Below are 13,525 nucleotides of genomic sequence, written 5' to 3' on the forward strand. Positions count from 1 at the left end.
CCACTAATTTGAAAGTCAACTTAAAGAGTCATCAAAGATATGGGGGCAACCATGATAACATTATAAATACCCCCCCCACTATATTGCTCTCCTCTAACTCACACTAAAAATAACCTCTCTCTCTGAAATTTGAGATCGAATAGTTTAATAAATTTCAATAAATGAGTAGTTTTTTGATCAAGTGATCTTTCTGAATTTCTATCATATAATATAGTTTTTTAGGGTATCATATAATATATTTGGTATATAAAGAGGGAAATAAATAAATATAATGGGAGGTTTAGTGAAGAATTTCAAAGGAGATGGCGTCATCACTTTTGATGCTGTTGATTGGAGAGGAAGACCCTGCAAGCCTCATAGGCAAGGAGGAATGGCTGCTGCTGTTTTTGTTCTTGGTTTGACCTTTTGTCTCTCACTCTAGCTAGATATTGTACTTAACAAATTAAATAATATGAGGATTAACTTTGATTGTTTTTGTTACTTACATTAATTTCATATATAGGGCTTCAAGCATTTGAGATGATGGCAATAGCAGCTGTTGGGAACAACCTTATAACTTATGTGTTCAATGAGATGCACTTTTCTTTGTCAAAGTCAGCAAACATTGTCACTAACTTTATAGGAACTGTCTTTCTACTATCCCTCTTTGGTGGCTTCCTCTCCGATTCCTATCTTGGCAGCTTTTCCACAATGCTAATATTTGGCTTTGTTGAGCTTTCTGTGAGTATAATATTTCTAACAAGTAGTCAAAACCTTATTTGCTCAAGAAAGATGCTCAAAAGGTGTATGAAATGAGATATTACTATAGATATTCGGATGTTTTATAATTTTAAATTTATTCATATGAATTTTTTTCAATATATATATATTTAGTAGACCTAAAAATAAAAAATATCATCTATTATAATAAAAAAGAAAACATCAATTTACAATAAAAAATTATTTTTTTTATACATGTTATATGGATATCAGTCTTGAGTAGAGAAAAGAGCAAAGCCACATAAATTACTTCCCATCTCATAATGTATGATGTTTATATGATGTTTATGTGTATTTAATAAATTTTTTTATTACATATATTTAAATGCATATAAAAATTTAATATATCATATGTGATGAGACCGGAGGTACTAATGGTAAAATTTAGGTGAACTATTGAATTAAGTGCATAGTACATGTGGTCACCACTTGGACATTAGATTTCTTTTTCTCCTTCAATGAAAATATTATATATCCACAGGCCAATTTAAGAAAAGTCACCACACTTGCACCTAGTTCACTATAGTCTATAGCTAAGTATACTCTTTAAGAAAGCAGGCCTTATTGTGGTAAATCTATAAAATATACTTGTCAAAGCATGGATATGAGATATTATTTCTTTTCTTTTGAGGTTGATATGAGATATATTCTCTACATCTCTAGCAATCATAATAAATAATCACGATATTTATTCATTATGATATGTATTGTAGGGTTTTATACTATTAGGTGTGCAAGCACATCTTCCACAATTGAGGCCATCCCATTGTAACATGCTCAATATCAATGGAGGTACTAGTACTTGTGAGGAAGTCAAAGGGTATAAAGCTTTGATTTTCTTTGTTGGACTGTATTTAGTGGCTCTTGGCAGTGGCTGCCTGAAACCAAACATAATTTCTCAAGGAGCTGAGCAATTTCGAACAGAGGACGACAAGAAGCTATCATCATATTTCAATGCAGCCTATTTGGCATTTTGTATGGGAGAGCTTATTGCACTTACAGTTCTGGTTTGGGTCCAAACTCATTCAGGGATGGACGTTGGATTTGGAGTCTCTGCTGCTGCCATGGCTATTGGAATGATTTCCTTAATATCAGGCACTTTTTTTACAGGAACAAGCCTAGTCCTCGAGGTAGTATCTTCACTCCAATTGCTCAGGTAATTAACATCTAATTAATTACTTTAAAGTTGAGCATGATCACCTTGCCCTTTATTTTAGCGTTTAATTTATTAAATCTATTAGGGTATTTCCTTCATATCCAAATAGATGACGTTTTTTAGGATTTTTTTGTATAGTTATTGTTTTAATCTTTTCACTAACTTTATTTTCACACTCTCTTATCACGAACAATGATTGAATAGAATAGAAAGAATTGATAAAATTATAAAATAAGTATAATTTATACTCCCTCCATTCCACAATGTATGTTTGTCTAAAAACCACTTCTGAAAAATTCCAAAATAATTGTTTACAAAAATCAACATAAACCTTTACTCTACTACCCTTTGCGCTACAGTTTTCAATGACACTAAAGTATTGTCATAGAAGTAATTATTAATTGTATATATGGATAATTTAATTAAAATATATAAATTTAATCATTTTTTTAATTTTTTTTAATTTTTGGACAATCATTATGGAATGGAAAGAATATATTGGACTTAATGCCATTAATATGGGTGAAAATTCTAAAAAATGATAACTATTCTAATATAGAGGTATTCATTTTGGATACTTATAGTAGTATATACTTTACTTTACTTTTGATCAAAGTAATTTTTTCTACTTCCTATTCTGTTTGTTTTGAAGTATTCATTTTGGATTAAGTTAAACACGATCGTCCTTTTTCTTTCTTCATACATGCAGGTTTTTGTGGCTGCAATAACTAAAAGAAAGCAAATTTGTCCTTCAAATATTGAGATGCTTCATGGAAACCAGAACACTAGTTTATCCATTAATCCTGTTTCAGCTGCATCGCCTACCGCTAGCAAGCTCATTCACACTGAAAAATTCAGGTGTGAGAAGTTATTAATTCTCTTAAAAACTCATACTTCACATCTTATGTAAATTTTGATTCTGTCAATCCGCTTGAAGTATCGTCTAAGAAAATTCGGAAGAATATAATTATGGTTAAATGAAAACTAAAATTAGAACGCATCTGGAGTACAAAAAACGGTGTACACCCATGACGATCATTAAATATAAGGGTAAGCTAAAAAGGAAAATTTTTATAGAAATAGTACTTTTAAATTTATTAAAGATACTTGAAACAGGGTCATTCTAATTTTAAGACTTTTCATAAAAAGTGACGAGTAATTAGTGATAGAGATAGTATTATTATATGACATTCCATTGGAACAGAGGAAGTAATAAAAATTGGTTATAAACTTAAACTTGATTAGTTATATATGCAGATTTCTTGACAAGGCATGCATCAAAGTAGAAGATGGAATGAGTAATGAGAGTCCTTGGAGATAATGCACAGTGACACAAGTAGAGCAAGTTAAGATACTTATATCTGTGGTTCCCATTTTTGCTTGCACTATAATATTCAACACAATCTTAGCCCAACTCCAAACATTCTCAGTTCAACAAGGAAGTTCCATGAACACTAGAATTACTAAAAACTTCCAAATCCCTCCAGCATCACTTCAATCCATCCCTTATATAATGCTAATCTTTGTCGTCCCGATCTACGAAACTGTTTTCGTCCCAACGGCAAGGAAAATCACGGGGAGAGACTCCGGAATTTCTCCTCTTCAAAGGGTTGGGATTGGACTTTTCATAGCAACTTTCTCAATGGTTGCAGCTGCAGTAGTAGAGAGGAAAAGAAGGGCTAATTCCTCTAATGATGAGATACTCTCAATATTTTGGATTGCTCCTCAATATCTTATTTTCGGAATATCGGAGATGTTCACAGCAGTTGGCCTAATAGAGTTTTTCTACAAGCAATCAATTGAAGGGATGCAGTCTTTTTTAACAGCCATGACTTATTGCTCATACTCATTTGGATTTTACTTAAGCTCTCTTCTCGTGTCTCTCGTCAACAAAATCACTTCAACTTCAGCCAATGATGGAGGATGGCTTAGTGACAATGACCTTAACAAGGACAGGCTTGACCTTTTTTATTGGCTATTAGCTGCCTTGAGCCTTGCCAACTTTCTCAATTATCTTTTTTGGTCAAAGTGGTATTCTTATAATCCATCTTTGTCACCCATGAAGACTTATGGAGAAGATTTAGAGAGACAATTTTCCAAGCATATTAATGCAAATAAGGGATGACACTAAATATGCCTTGAAATATAATTATTTTTTTATCCAATGAATATTTTTTTTCTTTGACCTAGCTAGCTATCACCTATATGCATTGTGCGACCTAATGAGTGTATGAGTGTGGTAAGTGTTATAAGTTAGACCCACTTAAAGGTCGGTTAATTATTACCTTTGTAATGTGAGACATCATGTGGAGGTCCCTATGTTGTGTAAAGAGACTATGGGCATGAACATTTCCAGGCAACATGGAAGTTACGTTTAATCCAAGAAATGTTTCTAGCACAAATTTAATAGCAAAGGAAAACACTCCCTCAGTGGAAACCCCTTTTCAATATTTATTTCTACGTGTCATTTTATGGTCAATGTGTAACGAGGGCCTCTAGTTTCCTCTCATCTTCTCTTCTCTCCTCCCCTCTTCGTTATTAATTTTTTTCTTGGAATTGTACTTGGAAGAAAAAATTAAAAAGGAATGATGGGTGGGATTGAGATGCTTTTTGCTTTGGTTTGGTTATAAATAAATAATCTTAGTAAAGCAAATATATGTGTAAATTGTTGTCTGGTATTTGTTTATTCTGTAAAAGTAAAACCGTCATGGCCATCCTCCTCTTTTTTATTTTTTCTTTTTTTTTTTTAGAAAAAAAAAAAAGTGAGAAACATTTTGAAATGGTCAAGCACTATCCATATATATATATTGGTCTCTAGTGGCATCTCCTTGTGAAAATTGTTCCCCATTGTCTTTGTTGGTTTGCTTTTATTTTTCCAGGCCGCCCTTTTCACTTCTTTCGTAGGCAATGTGCAAATTAAAGACTTTTTGTTTTGATGAATAAAGCATAGACAGAATTCTGTATTACGCATAAGGTAGTTGGTTCCCAATATGTGACAATGAATATTCGACTGCTTTAACTATACATTACAAACCATATCAGTTGAATAGGTATATATGTACTTAGTAGAATGGACTTGTCAAACTATTAGTTCAACACTAGTGGAAAAATGGCCTCATACGAGGGCGCCACGAGTGTTGTTCTCAAGATTCATACGGTGCCTCACGGCGTTGTATTACAAGTAAGCATCATTTATAACGGCATAGTACATCATTTTGACGACACCTTTTGAAAATACAATGTGGCACAGCCTGCACACTTTTCGATATGAGGTGCTAATCCATACGTTGTTATGCCATCCAGAGAACAATCCATGCCTTACGCTGTTGGCCCCTTATTTTAAATACAACACGTATTTAAGCGCCATAATTTAAAACTATGGTGAGCTACGGTAACTTGCATCGTTGTATTGAATTGAATAACAACTACATTTTGAGCATATGTGTCGTTGTTATTATTCGAATTAATTTAAAAATGATTATTATAAAGGACAAGAGAGACTAGCTTTAGAAACGGGAACCTACGTCAATGAGGATACTCATTGAAAATGTTCATTTGGTCGAAGGGTTGGTACAGAATGTCATAAGTTTCTATCAACGGTTAGAGTTAGGACTGAAAGTATCATGTTGCAGAATCTGATATTTCAACTTGCCAAGAATATGACAGTATTAAACAAGAGTTTATACTTCAAACTCTTACTGCAACAGGCAAAATAATGACAATAGATGATATCTCTAAGGAGTCAGAAGACGGTTCCACAAATTCCTCACTACACCAAGAATAAATATAAAAATATATAAAAATAAGTTAAAATTGGAGTGTTCCCATCCCACCAATTTAGGATTATTATCCAATAAAAAAATTCATATTTTTTAATTAATATAATTGAATAAAGAATTTTTTTTTAAAAAAAGTTATCTTTTCTTTCCAAACGACATCTAACTGAAAAGAGTTTGTTTTTTTTTTTAATGATTATATAACTATTTTAATAAACAGATTTTTTAGAAAAAAAAAAAAAAAAGAGGAGCCTTCATTTTATTTCCCGTATGACAAGTTTTTCTATAATATTCCCTCTCCCAAAAAATTTCTCATTGGACGTCGGATTGGAATATATTAATACATATTCAATCTCGATTCCTCTTTTATTGTTGCTTATCAGAAGTTTTATTTTGACGTGGCTACCAAAACTGTAATTTCCAAATTTCTGCTACTTATGCACTCAATAATGATGGAAATATGTATGGTCGTAACAACACAAGTAGATGAATTTGAAATTTCTTTTATTTTATCATTTCTTTGGACAATTTTGTTTACTCTTTATATTTTAAAAAGTCATTCTCATGAAAACTCTAACCAGGTATGAGTTTTTCTTTTTGCGGCAAAACATAAATACTACTTATACCGTCAATATTTAAAAACTTATAGTATATCTTTATAATGAAGTGTGTTGTATGAATGGTCAATTTGACCGTCTATTTTTATTATCATATTTTTAATATGTTCGTGTGCTTTAGGGGTTGGAAATAAGAACATCATAGGAATGGACCAATGCTTTAGACGTTTTGAAAAGCACAAAAGACACTTATTTTTTTCCAGGAAGATATATGAGATGAAATGACTCATTTAACTTGCTTTCAGTAAGAAGAAAACGAACAACTTAATGAAAAACTCGGTCTATCAGTTTTATGTGGAATTGCTGCTTCATTTTAATGCCCATATATATATATATATATATAAACTTCTGTTTATGAGAAACTAAGAAATTGTAAAATGCTTCAAGTTCATATAGATGATCACCAATTCATAATTTTAAAATAATTTAGTTTGAAAATAGTTGGGAATGTAATTACTAAATGATATGTGGTTCCTTTAGATACTTATTATCGCCTACTTGAAATATAAGATGACATGTATAAATTTCTAATCGTACTGTATTTTATGTGATATAAAGTTCTTACTTAACAGTTTGGTAGTTTTAATATAATAAGCAGAGTTAGAACATTGAATTAGAAAATATGAAGACTTTGTCAATTTTAAATATGGTTCATTTGACTTCCTATGGTATTTGCTCTGTATCAGAATCATTGTCAGAGTATTTCTGACATGATCACTTGAAAATTTCATACTTCGTTTAGGTTATTTACATAAAGTATAGTCCTCTAATGTTGAAATAGAAATTATTGTCACTTAATTGATTACTAATGGATTGTTATTAGTTATCACACATTCGAATTTTTTTAGATTCATTATGTTTAAGAACCTTTTGTGAGGCACTCTGCTTACAACAATTTGTATGTTTTAAAAAGTTTTTAAAAAGATTAAAACACTATAAAAACAGATTAAAAATTTATGACACAATAAAAATACATAAATCAACCATGACAACAGGTGGATCGTCGAAAGGTGTCATGACATTTTCTTCATCAGACTCTCGAGACACTCATTCACTTAAAAACTCAGATGAGCTGATCATGAATATCGTTAATCCTTCACTGGAGAGCCTTCGGCCAGTTGTTGAGTCCCATGGTGATCGTCCCATGACTCTCTCTCAATTCAATAAGGCTAAACTAGTCACCTACCGCGACTCGAACTCCATCGACCTTGTTGAAAAGGTCATTGCAAACTCTTTAATCATCAGTTGGAAAACTAAAGATGTTGATGCAGTATTCAATACCGTTCCATATATATATGTGCCCACAGAGTATTCCTCTGGATCACTTCCCCTTTACGACTTGAAGATTCCTCCACACTACAGCGCCTCCAAGGATTCTCCAAATCAATGTTGTTTGTTGTGTTTTCTACAATGTACTAGTAGTAGATATAAGATACCTAGCTAGGTTTACATTTTTAATTTACAAAGAAAGTCCATGGTTCCTAAAAAAATAAATAAAATCGAAGGCTGCAAGCTATGTTAATTATAGAGATTTGCTTAGGTCTCAAAAGTCAAACCCATTATTCTCCTGCGATTTCAAAATTGCTACTCATAAATGAAAAGATATCACTTACTCTTCCGTATTTATATAAATAGAGGATATATTTGGGGATATTTTTTTTCTTTAAAAAGAGTGTTATGAAATGGGTATACAGAGGAAGTACTTTCCAAGAAATAGAGAGTTGGATTATTTTATCCCCAGACAAAGATCGGATAGTAAAATATAATATCCTATTAATAATAGGAATAAATCCACTTTTTTTCCAATTCAAAGATCAACCCTTTTGTCTCTTTTTTCACGCTCAATCTAAAAAAAAAATTCCTTTTACTCCAAAGCATTCACAAATTACAGTTGAATTTGACATTCGTTAATTTATTTAGTCTTTCGTAGAATGGATAATGACAACTTGAATTAAAGATTGAGAAATATTGAGTAGTAAAAATGAAATTCGAAATCTCAATCTCAATTTTTTTGACAAAAAATATTCCATCTTAATAATTATCAGTTTATTACTATAGTTAGATGCTAATCAAGACACATCACACATCCGTCCAAGATATAAAATTTTGGGAATTTGGAAGAAAGTAAACTGCTACGAACCGTCAACCAAGAATTGAACCGGTTCGGAATGAAAAGCGAAGAGAGTGAAAAGGAGAGCCCTAAAAAACAGAGCGCCAAAAAAAGTCCCACTCCACTTAAAATCTCATACCTACCTACAAACTCGCCAACCCAAACAAACACATCCAAAACGATGACGTATAACGGAATAGCAGACCACCACCACCACCGTCCGTTGAAGAGGATCAAGAGGAACAACAACAGAATCACCTCCGACTGCATCTACTATCACGATTTCTCCACCTTCCCTAGAATTGCCGCCGGCGGAGGCGGCGATCCTTTTCGCCTCGCCGTCCAAAACTTCCTGTCAAAGCACGTGCGCGTCACCTCCCCTCCCTCCCCTTCCCGTGGTTGCTGACTTGGCAGATCACCTTTACGTTGGGAGATCATCAAACAGACGCCGTCGTCCTCGATATCGTCGAGGAGGATGTCACCCTATCTACTTCCAGATCTGTCTATTGCAACCAGTGCCGTGTCGTTGGTGAGTCGACCTGCCACCACCTCTGTTTTAAAATTAAAATAAAAGTTATTTTTGGATTATTTTGGGATAATAACATTTCATGGACTCTGCAACTAAACTTCTTGACTGTAAGAAATTTATGAAAGATTATAAACTAGATAGATCAACTATTGACAACCCAGTTGCCAGCTGTCGTTGGTGCCAACTAGTGCTTTCGGATCAGAATAAAGACGATCCAGTGCCGCCACCTGAATTGATTGTCCTTCAACTCGATGCTACAGTCGGTGACCTAAAAACTGAAGCTGCTAGTGCTTTTCAAGATGTCTATGCCATGTATAAGAGGCTTGACATAGAGAAGGTTTTGGAGTATGGCGCGGTAGATGAATCCATGACTCTGAAGCTTCTGGTTGGGTCATTTGGGCTTATCAAAGTTTAAGGCAAGTGCCCTTCAAAACATAGCTTGATTCGTTTTCGCATGGAGAGAGGTATGGAAGAATGGATGGTGGAGTGTTTATGTGGAGCAAGAGATGATGATGGCGAAAGAATGTTAGCATGTGATAGTTGTGGAGTATGGCAGCATACCAGGTGTGCTGGTATTGACAATTCCGATGATGTACCATCAAAATTTGTCAGCAGAAGATGTGTTATCGCATACTGCAAGAAACCTAGTGATGGTAAGGAGGAAGACAATAATCAGGTTGATGGTGGAGGAGAGGAGGCTAGATTGCCTATAATCTAGGTTGATGTATGTTGGTTGATTCATAACCAAGTACCTGAAGGAAGTCATAAAACAGTTTTCCCTTTTATTTTATTTTTGGGAACTGTGTTAACTTTCCTTTGTAAATCCAATTTATTTATCAAGAATGTGCAAACCATATTATTAACATGAGCTCAACCTCAGATCTCTTATTCTACATACAATGTAATACCCAACTAAAAATAAGTAGAAGAAAATTGCAAATCCATTCAGTGATGAATAGGATTAGAAAAGGAACATGGATAATCATGTTGAGCTAGAAGTCTTACCTGTCATCCCCTTTACTTTCTCTTTTCGCTGACACTAAATGAACTTGTTGCTGCTCCATTCTCTGTCGACGAAATGTTGGGAGATAACTTGGACATTGACAGATGCTTGACAGTCTTGGAGAGGCTTGTGTATTTTTTGACAACATCCTTGTATACACTCAGTAGCTTTGCGACATCTCCAATAGTAAGCTCACCAGCTTCAGCATGCATGTATGGGTAGTCAGACCCACCTGACAAACCAACAAAGACAAAAACATCGCTAATAAAGAGTTAAAAGACAGATGCAAACGACTTTTGAATTTAAAACCAAGGATGCATAAGAATGTTATTCATGATTATACCAGTCAAACATTTGTGATATCATGTCTGGGTCTGTCAAAGAATGGAATTGCTATGAAGTAACAGTTGGAGTTCATGAATCATGCAGCTTCCAGTAACTGAACTTTAATCGCCTATACTTAAAAGTTCAAATGTTTTGCAAGTTTCAAGCTTACCAATTAAAAGTTCATCGTGAATTCCTGATGGAGGCCAAGGAATTGTAGGATTTCCTGACGTTTCTTTCTCATTAAAGGGTTCTACTCCTGCTGCCTTTCCAGCCAACTTAGCTGCTTGCATGCTCTCTTCAAATTCAATTTCCTCGATAGAAAGAGACTTGGCATTTAAGTCAACAATGAAGGATTTAGCTGATACAAGATTTGTGAAATAATAAGCTGCTTCTGAGACAAGCTTTGACTGCCTGCGGAACAACTGAATGAATCTTAGGTTTGAATACAGCTGCGGGGGATTTGCCTGTCAATTACAAGAAGAAACACTCGATTATCAAGGAGAGGTTGGGGCGGCATTTTCATGCTTTCACTACATGTAGAACTGAGTAAATTAATTCAAGTATATTTGATCAAATTGTGATAGGATAAACTTTCCATGCAATCAAAGTTTCCATAAGAAAATGACAAGTAAAGATGGAGATACTTAAAAAGGCATAGGAAAAGCAGGGCCATAACTCTTCAAAATCAACATGGTAACTACAAGATTCTTATTCCCAATGATACCAAAGAATAGAAAGAGACAATATATAATACTAAGTTAATAATAACTGGAACCAAATTATTTTATTGACAAGCAGAATGGCTTATTACCAAGGAGAGCTTGCCTTGATCGTTATGTAGATTAGAACTGGGAGAAAATCATCTGCTCCCATCAGAACTCGATTTTCTGAAATTGAAGCATTGAGGAGCAGATTGTTTATCACTCTACAACAGCTCATAATACACAAAAGCTTCTCACGAGGAGCCTTGAAAGCATTGATCTTCTGCAATTCTTTCTCTGCAAGCTGACAGAGAGGAGGAAACTTTAGTCCACTAACAATGTAGGATATATATTCTGTACTAAATTGAAATACCAAGCTGATGAATTTAAACAAGCATCAAAATTCATATAGGGATAATTATACTAAGCTAAGATCTGAGCATAGAAACAGAAATCATATACTTCTATACTTAGATGCACCTTTAGCAATAATTTAACAAGCTTTCTCACTATGAGGAATACATGGTATGCTCACCAGCCATGAAGCTTCGTTTTGAAGTATTGCTGGAATATCCAAATGTTCAGGCCTCAAAAAGGTTTGCAAGAACTGTATTTTCTCTGAGATTTCCTGGTCAAACTTCTTATCCTCAGAAGAAGCACCAAATGTCCGAGCAAAAAGTTTGGTCATGACATATTTCTCCAATCCCTGCAGAAAGTAGAAATGGTCAGGAATTCAGGACTATACTTCCAATTTTTTTATGGTAACTACCACAACAACTTTCAAAGGTAAGTCATGTTGGAGTGAAGAACAAAGCCAGTCTTTCACAAACTAGGTTAGAAACCCCAACAGTTAATTAAGTTCTATATGTGGGTTAAAAAAGCATATGGCGTACTAAAGTACAGTCCAAATAAGAAAATCTGAAAATGGAACCACTGTTCAATGTTTGAGATAATATTAATATCTATAGGAAGTAGAGTCAACAACTATGGAAAGTAAAATTGAGTCGTATTCACCTCCATGGCACCATCGATTTCCTCACTAGTTGCGCCAGCCCATAACGAATGATCCTTTATGGTATCTTCCATAGTCAAGAAAAATTCCTGAACCTTTTTGCCATCATTTTCAGGGTTCGACGCATAGAATGAAAAGGACACGATAAAGCTGAAACAGACCAAACGAAACATTCTACAATTAAGTCCTGTGAATGCAGATCTACAAAGAGAAGCTGAAGTTTCAAAAAGAAATAATGACAAAAGCAATAGCATTACAGTGTAATTAATGTTCCAAATTAGAGCAAACAGTATCAATCTGCCAATCTAAAACAGAAATCTCTTCAACTTGCTTCACCAGAAAGGCAGTGAAAAATCCTAGTCCGTCGGAATTTTTTTATAAGGGTTCAAACTTCCAATAACACCAAACCAATACGAATTAAGCAATTGTCAGCCAAACATTATCATATCAAGCAATATTAAATTAATTAAGCAGAGGATAATAGCTTATGAGAAATTGGAGAGATCAATTGGACGATAAATACACCTTTTGATGGATCGAACGAGATCAAGCGAGGAAGGATTTCGCATTCGATCGAGGAAATCATAAAACATTGAGCTGTTGTTGTTGTTCTCCATAGTAATTACAAATAAGAAATCCTCTCTTACTTACTTCTGCCTGATTTTCTTACTTGAATTGTACGAATGGAATTTGATTCTCAAAGAAGAAGAAGAAGAAAAAGAAGAAGAAGAAGAAGAAGAGGAGTTGATGATGATTGTGTGAAAATAGTTGGAGGAGCTGCAGAACCCCATGGAGAGATGAAGGAGGGGTTGAAAGAAAGAAGAATGTTTATGTTTTGAGATAGTTAATGTATTGTGGGGGAAAGGGAAAGAGATGGGCTAATTGAAAGAAAAGAATAGTAGGTTTAAACGCACGTGACTCACGTGTGACTTTTTTTACTCAGTTTGTTTAATACTCCGTTAAACCATATTTAGGGTCCCAAGGTTTCATTCACTTTCATATCTAAAAAATCCTTCAACTTTTAAATGTTTTGAAAACCTCAGCGTCTTTATATCATGTGATGAAATTAGTCCCTCACCCTTAAAGCCAATATTCTTTTTCGACATAGAGCCTAGGTGGCAAATTTGACCATTAATAATATGATACATGTCAATCCTACATAGCATACAAGACAAGTGTCACTTGATCCATCAAGTATCATTTTTCATGTCAACAGCCTCCTTATCATTTTTACTAAAATGAAAAACATAAAGATGACTTGGCTTGCAATGTTCAATCAAAATGCCAAAGAAGAAAAACCAGAAGAAATTAAGCTTGAATAAGAAGTAAAGTGAAAGGAAGCTATCTGTTCAGGTCATTCAAGTCGGGAAAATGCTCATGAACTTTGTAATAGAGCTTGATTAGGACGAGGAAGAAAGACTGTGTGCCCTTAAAATCAATGTGATTGGCTATGGATTTACTAATATTCAGCCATTTTTATAATCTCATTCTGAATAATTTTGTCAATTAAATATAAGTATTTAATTAAAGTACCT

At 34.0% G+C, this 13,525-nt stretch overlaps 2 protein-coding genes and 1 pseudogene across 2 annotated transcripts; 2 read left to right on the plus strand and 1 right to left on the minus strand.

The window, feature by feature from the left end:
* Positions 1-271: 271 nt before the first annotated feature.
* On the plus strand, positions 272-8,824 carry LOC139884495 (protein NRT1/ PTR FAMILY 4.4-like). The gene is given in 7 exon segments (XM_071868517.1): positions 272-395; positions 503-720; positions 1,473-1,857; positions 1,860-1,915; positions 2,625-2,773; positions 3,173-3,972; positions 8,790-8,824. Coding segments are annotated over 7 exon segments (1,767 nt in total).
* A 202-nt stretch (positions 8,825-9,026) lies between these two features.
* LOC139884496 (PHD finger protein At1g33420-like) lies at positions 9,027-9,665 on the plus strand (annotated as a pseudogene).
* A 299-nt stretch (positions 9,666-9,964) lies between these two features.
* LOC139884497 (vacuolar protein sorting-associated protein 9A-like) lies at positions 9,965-12,607 on the minus strand. Its single transcript, XM_071868519.1, is given in 6 exon segments — positions 9,965-10,182; positions 10,447-10,741; positions 11,070-11,282; positions 11,514-11,684; positions 11,993-12,140; positions 12,516-12,607. Coding segments are annotated over 6 exon segments (1,137 nt in total).
* Between the last annotated feature and the right edge of the window lie 918 nt (positions 12,608-13,525).

The sequence above is a fragment of the Rutidosis leptorrhynchoides genome, unplaced genomic scaffold (genome assembly GCF_046630445.1).
Source record: "Rutidosis leptorrhynchoides isolate AG116_Rl617_1_P2 unplaced genomic scaffold, CSIRO_AGI_Rlap_v1 contig56, whole genome shotgun sequence".
Lineage (NCBI taxonomy): Eukaryota > Viridiplantae > Streptophyta > Magnoliopsida > Asterales > Asteraceae > Rutidosis > Rutidosis leptorrhynchoides.